Source organism: Podarcis liolepis (assembly GCF_965112155.1).
Source record: "Podarcis liolepis genome assembly, chromosome: 14".
NCBI classification, from domain to species: Eukaryota; Metazoa; Chordata; class Lepidosauria; order Squamata; family Lacertidae; genus Podarcis; species Podarcis liolepis.
In genome coordinates, this window is record NC_139569.1 from 26,110,125 (window position 1) to 26,125,407 (window position 15,283).

Sequence of the window (15,283 nt, forward strand, 5' to 3'; positions counted from 1 at the left end):
CTGTAGCCCCCCCTTTTTTGTGGGGAGCAGCACTCCTGAACTTTGGCATATTTCCGACTTGTATACGGGGATGTGTGGCTAATAGATTGCAAGCTGCAGCATCATGTACATTCTTTCTCTTTCCTTCAGTACGATGCTGTTCCAATCCAGTCCAGCGTGGTTTTATGTTCCTGCCCATCACCATCAATGGTGAGGAACCAGGCAGATCCCAGCCCTTCACCTGTTGCTGCTCCCTGTGGCAGCAGGCAGGGACTGAGCATGGAGGGCACAACGGCTGAGCCAAGGGGGAGTGAAAAATCCTTGCAGCAACCTCCACAGCCTCGAAAGAAACGCCCAGAGGACTTTAACTTTGTCAAGATTCTGGGCGAAGGGTCTTTCTCAACAGTGAGTATCTACTGCAACTGTGGGTTCTGGGAGTGTCATGGCAGAAGCCAGCCATTTGGCCTTTGTGTATCATTCAGACAGTTCTCTCCCCTCCCCTCCCCACTTAGCATTCTCTAAGGAAAGCACTTTGCCCACCCGCTTGCCCGGAGGAAGGTTCTACTTGGCTCTGCAGGAGGTCAGAGAAATAATGTTCACAGCTGTTGACTGTTCTGGTGCTTTTTGTCCTCTTGTGGCCCCTGCAGTCTCACACCAGACTTTTAGTGAGATGAGGTTACCACCTCTGTCTGTCCTCATTGAACCCCTGCTGTTGTGCACATGTTCCATTGGCAGGTTTTGACTCTCCACCCCTGTGATGTGTCATTGCTTGCTATAGCTGCCCCCCCAAAAAAATCAAAAACAAAAAACCTCTTGGGTACCTTAGGATTCCTGGATTTTAGGACTTCTTACAAAATGATGGTTTGCCTCTTCCCTTCTGGACATATAGGACCAGATTCAACTAACCAAGCACACTAGCAAAGGCCAGTGCAGTGACTCCCACTCCCCCACCCCCCAGAAAAAAATCTGCCCTAGGAAGTTGGGAGAACTGCCAGAACAGTTCCTACATTTTGTCTTTAGGGAGTGCTGGGAATGTGTATGAGACTGGCTGGTGTGGATAGAGCAATGGTCCCTTGGGGCCCTGGGCTCCAATGGGTGGAATTCCCCCTTTCCACTCACCCCCTCAGTAGGTTGGAGACCTTTTGTGGGATCTTAGTTGTGTGCAAAACATAAGGCAGTTCTTATTTCCCATTTAACAGGTCTTCTTGGCCAGAGAATTGTCTACCTCCAGAGAATATGCCAGTGAGTAACCCTTTCTTCATTAGGGTGTGGATTTTAGATGGATGATGTCCTGTCCTCATAATGGAGCCAAAGGAAGTCTAGGTTACGCCTGCTGCTGCTTTTGTGGGAAGCTGCTCTCTAAGTGTAGCTTCATAGTCAAGCAGAGCAGATGAGTTTGCAGCTTCACTGTGTATTTCCCAAGTGTATTGTAACTTATTTGTCTTTTTAAAAGTTAAAATTCTGGAGAAGCGCCACATCATAAAAGAGGGCAAGGTGCCGTGCGTGAATAGGGAGAAAGATATCATGTCTTGCCTGGATCACCCTTTCTTTGTCAATCTCTACTTCACCTTTCAGGATGATGAGAAGCTCTGTATCCTTCTGGATGGAAATGTTTCATGGTGATATTTGTTGGGATAATGTGTGTGGGGGGGGGGGAAGAACCATGTTTCTTCATTTGCTAACCCAGTGATGTTTTCAGAATAGTTGTACCAGAATTCTTAGGCAGGATACAAATGTGAAAAATCTTAAATCTTGTAAACCTGGCAGAGGACGAGTCTTGCCCCCCCCCATGGGTATGACAGTGCCTTAAGGCACCCCACTCAGCCCCCCTCTCCCACTTTTTATTTTTTAATTTATATTTACATATTTTTTGTTTGATGAGATTGCCTAGTTTTTGTGGTGGGAGGTAGTTTGTTGTTGTTTTTACTGTGTTTTATTTGTCTCTAGGTGTCTGTGCTTTGCCTTTTAGGTGTATGGGGCTGTTTCTGAATACCACCAGTTTTTCTTCTGTGGAATGTGTATTTTGTGGTGTCCACAAGTTTCTTTTATCTCCAAATGTGCCCCTTGTCCCAAAATGGTTGGAGACTAAGTTAACCGCTGTACCGTATTGGCCCAAATATAAGCTGCACACTTAAAATTCAAGGTTTATTTGCAGGTGCGTGCTCGGAACCGAGCGCCAGCACCGGCTTGTGTAGCTGGTTGGCGGTATGCGTGCTCCCTAGCTGCTTGGCGGGGGGGGGGAGCGTGCGCAGGCTAACCAGCTAGTGAGTGTGCACACTGCCAACCAGCTGGGAGGCTGCGCATGCTCCCTAGCTGCTTGGCAGGGGACGGGGGAGTGGCGTGCCCGCCTCCCTGCTGGTTGGTGGTGCAAATGCTCCACCCCCACCGCCAACCAGCTGGGAGGTGGGCGTGCTGCTCCCCCCCCCCCGTCAAACAGCTAGGGAGTGCACGCCGCCAACTAGCTGGGAGGCGCACCACTCCGCCCCGCCAAACACACGCTCCCCAGCTGCTTTCAGCAGCATAAGGTAAAAAAAAACCTCCAATATAAGCTGCATTTTAACTTTTCAGGGTCCGAAATTGGGGAGAAAGGGCGGCTTATATTCGGGCCAATACTGTAAATCTTTGGCTGTGTGCAGAGTCCAACCTTCTTTTTCCAAGCATATCGCCACCTATCCCTTCTAACATTGCCCCAGATTATCTGCCTTTGTGTTTTAGGGTCCAGAGATTCACAGTATAAATTATCCTTAACTTAGTATTCAGATTTTGGTCTTAGCTATGCCAAAAATGGAGAGCTTCTAAAATACATCCGGAAGATTGGCTCATTTGATGAGACATGTACTAGGTTTTATACTGCTGAAATTGTGTCTGCATTAGAGTACTTGCACGGAAAGGGAATCATTCACAGGTAATGTAATGAATTCAAATCCATCTATTCTTGGTTCTTGTTGCTGTTGTCATAGTTACCGTTTGTTGCCCTCCTGATAGATTTCTCCTGGTGGCTCAAAACTCAAAAGTTCCCATAGCAAGCAAGCAGTGTCTTAGGTACCTTTGTTGAGACTTCCTGGCTTTCCTGCATTCCTCACCTGTGGCGACACCAGCCTAGTTAATTTGGCACAATGCATTGGTGCCTTGGAGTACAAAGTATCCAGATGGGGATTTTGGACAGTTGAAATCTCTCTCTCTCTGTCGCCTTTTGCCTTGGTTGTTTTTTTTTGTAGAGGAGAGGGACGTCCCATTCTGCCAGGTCGCTAGCAGAGTAAATGTAGCGCCTCTTCCATACACTTTGCCTGCCTGCAGCAGAAGGCAGAAAAGAAGAACTCAGCATGATCTAACATTCAGATTTGCTCCATGTCCCCCTGCTGCCTAGTCCCCTCCTACTCACTTGGGAAGCAGCTCCCAATACCAGGCAGAGGAGCAGGTAGGAATCTACTTCAAACCTACCAGAACAGGCAGAGACAGTAAAGGCCAAAGGACAGGCTTAATTTCCTAGATAGCTGCTGTTACTTTAGAAGCCTGGGGGAGAATCAGCTTTCCATGGTTAGGGCATTACATTGACAACTCGGGATTTCCCCAGGGGACACAAATTGTTGGTGAGGACATGACTCTATGCATGCATGGCTCATTCCCAGCTGTGCCTTTTGCAGGGACCTGAAGCCAGAGAACATTTTGCTCAGCGGAGACATGCACATTCAGATTACAGACTTTGGGACAGCAAAAGTATTGTCTGCAGACAGCAAGCGAGGTGGGTGCAATTTCTCAACCTGTCAACGACTAAAGCAACCTTCTGCAGTTTCAAATTCCTTAAAACTGACCACAGTATCCGATGCTACGTCTCAATGGGGTTTATGACGGTTCTTTACTGAGTAAAGGTAAGATGGCTATACCGCAGGAGATGACATCAGAGAGGAAACCTGCGGGGTTACTAAAATGGGGCAGCTGAAATCAGGTGATAGTGGGGTGCCCATGGGGTGAAATACTGCTTAGTAATGCTTAGTGTTGAGGGGGCGGGGAGTGTTTGAAAAACAATAGTCATTATGTAATATTGGGTGCCTACAAATATAGTTAAATAAAAGCTGATGAAATTTGAATTGCACAACAAAAGTGAAAGCATTGTTTCCAAATGAACACATCCAAGCCTTCATGAGGACCTTGTAAGGACATTTTTAATGATTAAGTGCTTACTTGCATCTTGGTTTCTTCAGCACGGGCGAACTCCTTTGTTGGGACAGCACAGTATGTGTCTCCAGAGCTGTTAACAGAGAAGTCTGCCTGCAAAAGGTGAGTTACATACGTTGCCTTTGTAGAGGAGTTTTATGACAGAGAGAGAGATCTTCAAGGCAAATGGGTGAGGCCTATTTCCATTAGGGTGTACCCCATTCTTGTGCCTCAGTGCCTCCTGCATAATCAACACTGAAAAATTTTAAACAGCATGACAATGGCTCTTAGGATTGCTTTTGTCTATTTTTATGTAACATGAATAGTTCATTAGCCCTTGGATTTAACATAACATACCAGCAAAACATGAGAGAAGACGTTCTAAGCATTGTCATCATGTTTTCTTGCTGCAATCTCTTGCCGCTTTACTTGGTTTGTACATTAAACAAGACAGAGAACAAGAAAGCTCTGTGTGGGCCATTTAATTTATTTCTATTTTTTAAGCACATATTTAGCTTGGGATCTTCCTCAAAGGGCTGTATTGGGACCTGGGCCTGGGCGATATATCAATATATTGCCCAGGACTGGTCCTTCCTCCAGCAGGCACTGCTAACACAGGGACTCGGGAGCAGTGGCGGTTTCACCAGCGATATACCGCTGAGTGAAGCCAACATCGCGGTCTGCTCCTCATACTAGTCCCGGGCAATATATCAATATATCACCCAGGCCTAGGTCCCAATACAGCCCTTATACAACCGAGAGGGAGAAACAAGCTCTATTGGCGAGGCGCCGATACAGCTGTTTCCTCCCTATGCATCTTTCAACTCCTTGGCTGAGGAGTGTGCAGCTATCCTTTCCTTAGTTGAGCAGTTAAAAGAGCCCCCAGCCCAGCGCAAACAAGTTGCATTGTCCTAGCCCATGAGTCTCGGTGAAACTGCCTCAGCACTCGAGGTGAGAGCTGGGGCAGTTTCACCCAGTGTTTTTCAGGGAGAGGCCAATGCATCTTGTTTTTTCAGCATCGCAGTATGTCACCAAACTGCGATGTTTGGCTGGCGATACACTGCGTTATTGAAAAGCTGATATTGCTCAGCCCTATTGGGACCTTGCTGAATTCTCTCTTCTGCTGTTTCCGTCCTTCCTGTGGGAGCCTAACCCAGGATGAGGAAATACATAGATCTGGTTCAGGAAGTGCACAGTGGCAGCTTCTGCATCAGATCCTTGGGAAACGCCCAGGGATAAACACCTTTTCTTCAAGGTGCCTTTACCAGGCATTCCGAGTAAATTAGAGTCTGATACTCCAGGGGAATTTGCAGCTCTGCCTGAAAGGGAATGTGTTGTATGCTTTTGTTGTGGGTGCCTAAACTAGGAGATGGTGACATTGGATATGCCCACAGTGCTAACTCTTCTGATTTGCCTTCTCATCTTTTTGCCTGTCTTGATGATGAAGTTCGGATCTGTGGGCTCTTGGCTGCATCGTATACCAGCTTGTAGCAGGATTACCACCATTCAGAGCCGGGTAAGATTTTGGAACACACCAGTGCCAGACTTCCCACCAAGTTAGTGTTTGCCTGTGTACCCATAGGGTGGTATAGTTTCAACCTTGAAGTAGACTTATAGGAAATGTTTGCATAGATGTAACTATACTTTTCCCCATCCTTTTTGCAGAAATGAATATCTCATATTCCAGAAGATAATCAAATTGGAGTATGAATTCCCAGAGAAGTTCTTTCCGAAGGCAAAAGATCTCGTAGAAAAGCTTTTGGTAAATGAATTGTATTGTCAAAAGTTTCCAATCCATGCTAGAAGCCTCCAGTCAGATAACTTGCACAAAATGTGGTACTCATTGCTGCTGTTCTACCCCAGCCGGTGTTTTGGCCCTCTAGGCTTCAGAGTCCTGCCCCCCCCCCCCAACTGTTGCCCCTTTGACTTGTTCCCTGTCCCTCCTGCTTTTCCACAAAGCATCTTCAGGGCCTTGTTTCTTAGTCCCCACTGCCTTCCCATGGGATTTTCTGCCCTTTCGCTTACTAGCCTCACCCCGACCCACAGATAGACTCCTCTATACCTTGTATTGAGGTATTAATTTCCAGCTAAGGCCCCCCTACTTTCCCTCTCTTCATGGAACTAGACTGTTAGCTTGGTTCCCAAACTAGCTGGAACTTTTCAGTCAGTTGGTGTTCAAGATTTTAGCACCACAATACCATATGATACAGATGTCAGCCTCAAGGCCAGCAACCAGCATTCCTTTCCTTCCTGCCTGTCTCCTTCCACCTCTTTTCTCTTTTAATTGGCCACTTGCCTCCCACTTGTTCCAGGAAGCAAGTTGACTTCATGACCAGTTCCTTGAGAGGATGTCTATCCCGTTGCTTTACACCAGCTAAACCTATACAAGCCTTTGTTTCACGGGTTATTGCAAAAGCCCCTTGTGAATCACCATGAAGGGGTACTTGGAGAAGAAATCTCAATTGTCCTCCTTCTTCCTGGAATCTCGCTTCTACTAGGTACATCAAAGGTCCCACATTAACAGATTGTCCACAGAGGTGGACTGACGTGAGTCACCAAGATCTGAAATGACAGGGAGTGGAGCCAGAGACGCCCCATGAGTCTTTCCAGGGAAAATGTAACTGTGTCTTCACCTAACCAGGTCCAAGATGCTACCAAGAGGTTAGGCTGTGAAGAAATGGGAGGATATGAGCCCTTGAAGGCCCACCCCTTTTTCGACTCCATCACCTGGGAGAATCTGCATCTTCAGACACCACCCAAGCTCACTGCATATTTGCCCGCAATGTCAGAAGATGATGAGGATTGCTATGGAAATGTAAGTGCAGGCTTTGATACTGATGCCAGGGAAGATCCTGAAGGGCAGTTTGCCCTTGTGAGTGCCTCACATCCTTCTCCATCCATCTCAGCAGTCGCAGTAGGAGTGCCCATCTTGATCTACCATGCTCCATAAAGGTCTTTTCAATACCTTTGCATCCTTCAAGGGAGAAATAGGCCTCTAGTTCTTGCTCTGGTCTAATCCTTGGCTCCTTTGTCACCCTCACTTTCACTTGTAAAGTTCACATGACCAGAGGGTGAGAGCAGATACTGAGCTGAAAGCAGAGCTCCTTCCCAGCTTCCTCCCTCTCTCGCAGAATTTCTGCATGCAAGTGGAGGGTTAAAGAGTGATACATGGATGTACTGTGAGGAGATAATGAAACAAAGCAAGTAAAAGGAAATGTTCTAGTTTCCAGCTGGTTAAAAATATGGGATCGCTGGTGAAATTTGTGAAAGAGATAGAGGCTTTAAAATTTGGAGATGGGGATTTTTCTGATACATAGATTTAATCAATCAAGGCAGGACTATTGATCATTCAGAAATTAGGAGAAATTTGAATCCAACAAACCTTCCCCCCCCCCTTTGGCTTGAGTGTCTTAACGTAAAATGGGTAATAAATTATGTAGATAGTGAATCAAGAAATGAGGCTGCTACCCGAGCCCCCTCATCTGCCATATTGGGGGTGGGTAGCATGGATGGATAGGGCAGAAATCTCCTTCTGCTGTTCAGAGTGGCCTCAGCAGCACTCCTCCAGCACCACTGAATTTCTCATGCTGCCTGCCAAATGGGGTGTTCTGGAGAGGGAGGACTGAACTGGCTCCACTGCTGTCAGCAGTCCCAGGGTGGACTGTAGAGTGGAGCAAGGGTTTGTTTGTCCCCACATCTGTCCTGGTTGACATGTGCAACTGATGGAGCAGTGGCTATGCTGCCCATCACACTCTCCTGTGCCTTACCCAGATTGGGTGAGGATTGCTCTGAGGAAATTAGCTGATTTGGGGAAATTAGGTCAAATAACCCTTTATTACGATGCAGAGTGATATCCAGTGTCTCAGTGTCATATTCAATAGTAGACCCATTGAAATCACTCTACTGGAGCCTCTTGATTTAAATTGGCCTCTTACGACTTGTAAATCACCCATAAAATTTAGTTAAATAGCTGCAGAATATAGGTAAAATCATTCCAATGAAAATCTTGGGAAGCCTACTGATTTTCTTAAGTATAACTGGAAAGGAAAATACAAAAAGTCCAGTACAAGCATGTGCTGGAAGTGTCAACAGGAGAAGGGAGGTGGTTATTATTAATGCTATTATTCAAAAGTGGAAGCAGATCAAGCATTTTACTATCTATATGAAACCTCTCTAGGTCTTGTCCTTACTAAATTGTGTTGAAGCCTCAGTGAGACAGAGCACGAGGAATTAGTCCCATTTGTGAATTGAAGCAAGAATGTTTTTAAGCAAAGAAATGGAGAATATCACTAACAGCAGAACAAGTGGCCAGAAAATGAATGGGATTTTGCCTTGATGGCAAAAGTGATGTACTGAGTAAAATAAAAGATAGCCACACAGTTACCGTATTTTTCCGTGTATAAGACGATTTTAAGCCTAAATTAAGAAATAAATAATCACAACATTCTATGTATAAGACGCAACCCCCCCCCCCAATTTTAAACTATTTTTTGGGGGGGGAAATATAGTATTATACACGAAAAAATACAGTATTTTATGATACTGTATGTTGGAAGCCATTTGTTTTCTTGCAGATGAAATGTGTAGCTTTCCTAAAGTATGGGCTTACAGTGTTTATACAGCGTAAGTACATGATAGTACTATTAGCATTTAAAGAGAGCATTCAGAATAATAAATAACATTGATTATATCCATTGTTAGTCACATTCATTGGCACATCTAATTTAGATCCATTAATGTTGCTGGATTTACTCTTGAAGACAACTTGAATATTATGTTGGCAGAAATATTGGTCAGAAGAAAAGGGTAAGATGCCACATACTTTCCCCCCATTTATTCTGAAAACTATCTTTCTTGTTTTGATAGTATGACAATCTCCTGAGTCAGTTTGGCTGCCTGCAAGTGTCTGGCTCCGCCTCTTCTCAGTCCTTGTCTTCCCCGGAGACGTCCACCCCACCAACCTCAGGCAGCAGCAACAACATAGAGCAATACATTCACAACCTCGACAGCAATTCCTTTGAGCTGGACCTCCAGTTCTCTGAAAAGGAGAAAAGGTTACTCTTGGCAAAGCAGGCTGGTGGAAATCCCTGGTAAGCACTGCGGGGTGTGGGGGTTTTTTTCCATAGAGTGGTTTATGCAAATGTGTGTGCACGCATGTGCTTGCACTTGCTTTCTCTCCCCCCTCTCGAGTGACGTCCTGCTCCACAAATAAAGTTCAGCTTCATCAATCTTGCACCTCACTTGCGTGTTCCTAACAATGGAGGGTGGCAGAAACTCGGGCTTTAGAAAAGGGGGAACCAGGACCATTTGAATTCGCCAGAGCTTAGAAATGCAGCCAATTTCTGCCATGGGATCTGACCCAGAGCTGACAGTCCCATAAAAGTGCTGCTAGAGACCTTTTTCCTCTGCGCGCTGAGCACAATGCCCTTAGCAGGGAGCGCCCATCTGGCTGCTGGCTACTTTTCCTCCTCTCACTGACACTCTGTCTCTAAAAGCCTGTAAGTGGATAGCTTGGCAATGAATGATGGATTGATGGAAATAACACAAGGTGATGTTTTCTTCTCAGGCACCAGTTTGTAGAAAATAATCTAATACTGAAAATGGGTCCAGTTGACAAACGGAAGGTAAGTCACCTTATCCTGTGCCTCGGATTCATTCTTTAAATGATTGTACAGTGGTACCTCAGGTTAAGTACTTAATTCGTTCCAGAGGCCTGTACTTAACCTGAAACTGTTCTTAACCTGAAGCACCACTTTAGCTAATGGGGCCTCCTGCTGCTGCTGCGCCGCTGGAGCACGATTTCTGTTCTCATCCTGAAGCAAAGTTCTTAACCTGAAGCACTATTTCTGGGTTAGCAGAGCCTGTAACCTGAAGCGTATGTAACCTGAGGTACCACTGTACTTGTGAGTCTAAAGTGCTTGGGGATATGAAATAAAAAAACCTGCAGAGTAGTGGAGGGGAAAGAAACATATACTAAGAGAAACCAAAAGCAGATTATCCAAATGTAGTAGTTTGTGGTGGGGAGTGTAACCCTGTTTGTTCTCCTTGACCTCCACATTTCATAATTTTATTTGTATGCTCTTCCATGTGTACCAGGTGGTGGGTAATAGGTAACAGGAAAAAAAATAAAAAAACCAGTGGGGAGGGAGGGGGGCCTTCTAGTGTTTTGCAGAGCCTGCCTTATATTTGACTATCCCCCCACTAGACAGAAGTCGTGGGTGTATCTAGAGTACAGTGAGCTCCAGGAACAAGTTGGTTCCCAGACCTGGAAACAGCAAAAGAGGTAGAGAGAGTGTTGGATGGGGTCTTCAGGAGGTCCCACTCCCATGATGACAGTTCCCCTGCTGTCATAGGGAATGAGGGTCTTGGGGAAGGAGAGCGTTGCCTAGGAGAGAGTTTGAGCTTTGAAGACCTTTCATCATTTGTCCAAAATTTGGTTTGGAGACTGTTGCAGGAAAGGCAAAAAATAGAATAGGTACTTCCCCTTCCTCGTCCTGTGAGCTGGTTGTGCTGCATATGGTAATGGCAGAGAGGCAAAGGAAACTAGCTGCTCAGAAGATGCTGTGATTGATCCCTTTGTGCTCTATAACAAGAGCTTTCTTGACCCTTTCTTTGAAGCTGCTGACCTGCAGCGCTGGCTTAGCTCTAAGTGTTGTGTCCTCCTCTGCAGGGGCTCTTTGCTCGCAGGCGCCAGCTGCTGCTCACTGAAGGGCCACACTTGTACTATGTGGACCCTGTCAACAAAATTCTGAAAGGAGAAATCCCTTGGTCGCTGGAACTCCGGCCGGAAGCCAAGAACTTCAAGACCTTCTTTGTTCACACAGTAAGTGACCTCTTCCTGCTGACAAGTTCTGACTTGACTGGTCCTGTTCTGTGGGCTCTTGCAGGTGTGGTATTAGCAGGGCCCATTCAGCTGCCAGTGCTACCTGGGAGGTGCTGGAGGTGTTGAGGAAGGTGCTGGAGGTGTTAATTGGCTGTGGGATCCTTTCCCTTTTTTGAAAAATGGATCTAGAACTTCCTGATGTAGCAGCTCCCCAGTAACACAGCTCCACACACTGATGACTCTTGTACCTTCCCAGGCCAGAGTTGGCTCACACAGCCACCCCTGCCTTTTAATAGCTCCTGCCCATTGTCTGGTTTTTACAGTGGGAGACTTCTGATGTACAAAGTGCTGTGTGCAGCCTTCATCCCCAGGGGAGGGAGGGGAGGCCCAAGCCCATGCATTGCCTGCTGGCCTTGGTCAGCTTAATTAGGTTCTTGCTGCAGGAATGAGTAGGCACTAAACCTTTGTTTACTTGTAGCCTAACAGGACATACTACCTGATGGACCCAAGTGGGAACGCTCATAAATGGTGCAAAAAGATACACGAGGTTTGGCGACACATATACCACCAGAACACTGCGAAATGAGACTGCCCCCCCCAGTGCCCTGCCTCCCTCCTTGCTGCTAGAGCGCCACATGCTCCCAGCCTGAGGACTCTTCCCAGCCCAGCCTACATCCATCTCCAGGGCCAAAACTAGTTCCTTCTCTAAGGAAAAGCCCAACCAATGGAATTCAGGGTCGCTTTGCTTGCTTTTGTGCTTCTGTTGAGGCTTCCAAACACACACACACACTTGCACAGCTCTCTTTGCTGCCGTGAGAGACTCCCTTGGCTTCTGCTGCAAACTGCTGACTTCAGTGTAGATGAGTTAAGCCAAGCCACGCGCACAGCCCAGATCATGTGGGGCGGGATTATTACTGTGACTTTCCGATTTTATCATGCAACTGTGTTTCGTCAGGGAGCTTTGAAACATCTCCGTGTGAGAGGCCACCATTGTTTCTGCTGCCACTTCCTCCCTTCTAGTTGGTCTCTAGTTGGTATCCAGCACTTGTAACCGCTGCTGCAAGCGGATGGATGCCCTTGCCGAACCCTTCAGGCCGTGTCCAGTTGCAGGATTCTCCATGGATGGTACTTCTAATTGCATGTTTTGCAGATAGATACACTCCGGCACAGGTGGTAAGAGAGGGAAAATTTGAATGTGGCACTTAATCCTGGAAATCAAATTTCATACAATTTTAAACATGGAATTTTAATTTGATGCATTTACATGTTGAACTAAGGAGCATTAAAGTTACCAGCATGCTTTTAACTAATACTAACTGAGAGGTTGCCTAGTTAGTACCAAGCTGTATTGATGTAGTAAATAGACTCTTCACCTTTTCCGAAGAGGGGGAGGGGGAGCAAGCTGGTTCTTTCCAGGGTGGAGCACTGCAGGGGGCTGGCCTGTTGTGCCTGGGGAGAGAAGCGCGGTTGTACAACTGATGACTTGATTTGTTGTCTCTTTGTATAATGAGGTGTACAAATATATTCCTGTCTTGTTCAATGGCAAAGCGTCAGACCTTTTAGCAACTTTGAAACTATTTTACATGATTTAAATATATTTAAGCCCCTCCACTAATCAGACTAATTGTTGTGTTTATGTAAAAATGTTGATACAAAGGAGGGGAAGTGTATGGTACTTGAGTCATATCTATCAAATGTTTCATATCGTTCTTTTGTCCTTTTCCTATTAAACTGTTATGGTCAAACATTTCTTGTAACATAGCAAAGATATTGCTTTCTCACTGCAAGCATTCTTTCTCTATGGTGTGCTCTGATATCTGGGTAGCCTAAGCATTTTTGCAAGGAGGGGAACAGGTTCTTGCCCAGACACCAGTTCTCTTCCTCACCCCCCAAAAGTACTGGTACCACTTCTGTTCACTTTTCACTTGTACCGTAAGAGAGAATATTTCACTAGTGCTGAGCAAGAGTTGTCAGATTTAGGTTCCATTTTGAAGGTGAGGGTTTCTCTTGCCCTTAAAGTCAGGAGTAGACTTGGAAGTGGAGAGTGTCTGGTTGTTGCTGGAAAGAAGAGAATCCGCTCTTTTCAAAGTTCCACCAGCACAAGGTGAATAGCACTTCTGGAGCAGATGAGACTGGTGTGCTGTTATCTCTAGTCCTGTCTACAAGTTGGACCATTTTTCCTGTAAAGCTTTGACACACCCATGTGTTTGTTCATACATGCACACTGTCTGCAATAGCCATCACATGGAACATGGATGTATTCTTTTCCTGCAGCCAGGCAATGCAACCATGACTCTTAACAAGCCACCAGAAGTAGTGGAGCCAAGTAGAAGTGCTTTTGGCAGTGAGAATCCCCTTTCAACAGCTGTCAGTCATGCTGGTTGTTTTTCTTCCTTCCCCCCACCCCTTGGTAAAACTGAATCCCATTGGGTGAAAGCAAGTGGCAAGTTAGCATCACACACAACTGTGTTAGATTGTCTCAGGAGAGGTGCTGGGAAGCTCCTCTCTGGAAAATGATGACACACACAGATTTGACTTCTCCCATGGATGATAATTGTTCTGCACAGTTCATCTCTCTAATGATTCAAGGAGTCTTTCTAGTAAGAAATGTCCAGCGACATGATTATGTTGGCAGAACTGCTCTGCGACTGCACCAGAGGACACATTTTTCTGCTTGGCTTGCCTAAATTTGCTGGCTGCATCCTGCTGTTTACTTGGATTAAGAGGAAGCATCTCTGCCCCATTAAAAATGGTGTCCCATCTCTTCCTGTCAAGCAGTCTCTCCCAGCCTTGAGAAGAGCCAGTGGGAGGACCATAAGAACAATAGCACTAAAGGGCAATAGTCAGTTTGGACCAAGAGGGAACAAACAGGAGGAGCAGAGAAGGGAAAAGAGATCCAGACATCTCACTTTAACAGCAGGTCTAAAGCTTCGAAAGGCAAGAGAGCGGAAATGCTGGTTCAGGTGGCTGAGTGGACACCTTTAGAATAGGTGATAATATAATTCAAGTCTGGACTAGGGTTGAGGTATCTAGTTAACAGCACTCTCCATACTCTTGCTCTCAACTAAATCATCTCTCTTCAGCCACTTTCAGGACAAGTGCAATAGTCTTAAAAGCCGTGTTTGTCACAGTTCACACTGCTGCAAATATTAGACCTTGGGAGGCGGGTAGCATTTTGCTGCTGCATTTGACTGGATTTCTAAACTGCTTTAAGGGTGGTTGTGGTTGTTGTTTTTACAATCAAGTGTATATAAATAAACCACACATAAGGCTGAGTATTTTGGAAAAGTTCTGTTCGAATTACCACATAGACAACACCATCAGGTATTTGGTCCATGAAGACAAGCTGGGTCTGCTAACTCGTAAAATGCTGGCACAAACCTTTTGTGCCCCAAACCCAGTCTCTGACTCTGCTTCTCACTTGCCTCAGATTCACCCATCTTCTGCATTGTGAAAGAACTAGAATTGTTTGGAAGCTTCCCATCAATTAAGGAGCAAACTAATGTGTGAAAAGCTTGTTTCAGTTTATGCAAACTTGTTTCTGAAGTCCATGAAGCTCAAAGTGAAAGTTCCAAATGGGAAGCTCTGGGTTTTTCAGGCATTAATTCTGGTTATAGAAATAAACATGAGACCTAGGTTAGTATATTCAGTGATGAATTATTTCATGGGGTAGTGATATAAATTAGCTTGGGATAGCTAATTCTTGTCTACAATTATTATAAGCAATTGCAACCTTTTGGTATGCATGGTACTTAGAAGCAAATCCCACTGAGTCTATGGGACCTACTCCCAGGTAAGTGTACATAGGAGTGCACATACTTTTAAGTGGTGATCAAGCTGAACTCTCCAATAGTAAAAGTTGTAACAATATCCAGTTTTATTGCTACTTCATAGTTACATTATAGGGGTATTTATTTCTGAGCTTTTTTCTCTTAAAAATTGAGTTCCTTCTGTTGCTGCATGATGATGCTTATGTCTGCATACTGTTTCTAATCCCAGATAATAAAACCCTCCTGTTTATTATGGTGATTGTTTCAAGTTTCAGCTTTTTTATTTCCTCATTTCTTTCTAAGTGGAAAACCTAAGAGTTGTATAACTTAAGATGCAGGAGCTTGCAGTTTCATCTCTAACACACAGCATTTGTATTGCATGTTTAAATAAAACATCTGCGCTTCATTCACGTTCCCAAAATAGCAAAGCAAATTTAGGTTTGGATAAGTAAACATTGCATATTCCATGGTTCAAAACTTCTGAATTCCCCTATCTGCATTACATATTGCCAGTATGGAAACTGCTGAAGAAAAACGTTGATCCATCTTTAAAGCC

General features: G+C 45.2%; 1 protein-coding gene across 2 annotated transcripts in view; it reads left to right on the top strand.

The window, feature by feature from the left end:
- The window catches only part of PDPK1 (3-phosphoinositide dependent protein kinase 1), a 45,407-nt gene that overhangs the window by 7,352 nt on the left and 22,772 nt on the right, over positions 1–15,283 (top strand). Inside the window, exons 2-14 of one of the 2 annotated variants that reach the window (XM_083474051.1) lie at positions 130–384; positions 1,179–1,221; positions 1,433–1,570; positions 2,740–2,884; positions 3,624–3,721; positions 4,182–4,257; positions 5,582–5,650; positions 5,800–5,896; positions 6,776–6,949; positions 9,001–9,224; positions 9,701–9,758; positions 10,805–10,957; positions 11,436–14,983. In XM_083474051.1, coding sequence (XP_083330177.1) covers positions 130–384; positions 1,179–1,221; positions 1,433–1,570; positions 2,740–2,884; positions 3,624–3,721; positions 4,182–4,257; positions 5,582–5,650; positions 5,800–5,896; positions 6,776–6,949; positions 9,001–9,224; positions 9,701–9,758; positions 10,805–10,957; positions 11,436–11,543 — 1,638 coding nt within the window. In that variant the 3' untranslated portion in view covers positions 11,544–14,983. Of the gene's footprint in view, positions 1–129; positions 385–1,178; positions 1,222–1,432; positions 1,571–2,739; positions 2,885–3,623; positions 3,722–4,181; positions 4,258–5,581; positions 5,651–5,799; positions 5,897–6,775; positions 6,950–9,000; positions 9,225–9,700; positions 9,759–10,804; positions 10,958–11,435; positions 14,984–15,283 lie in introns of those variants that run through there. The other variant, XM_083474053.1, reaches the window with a different exon arrangement.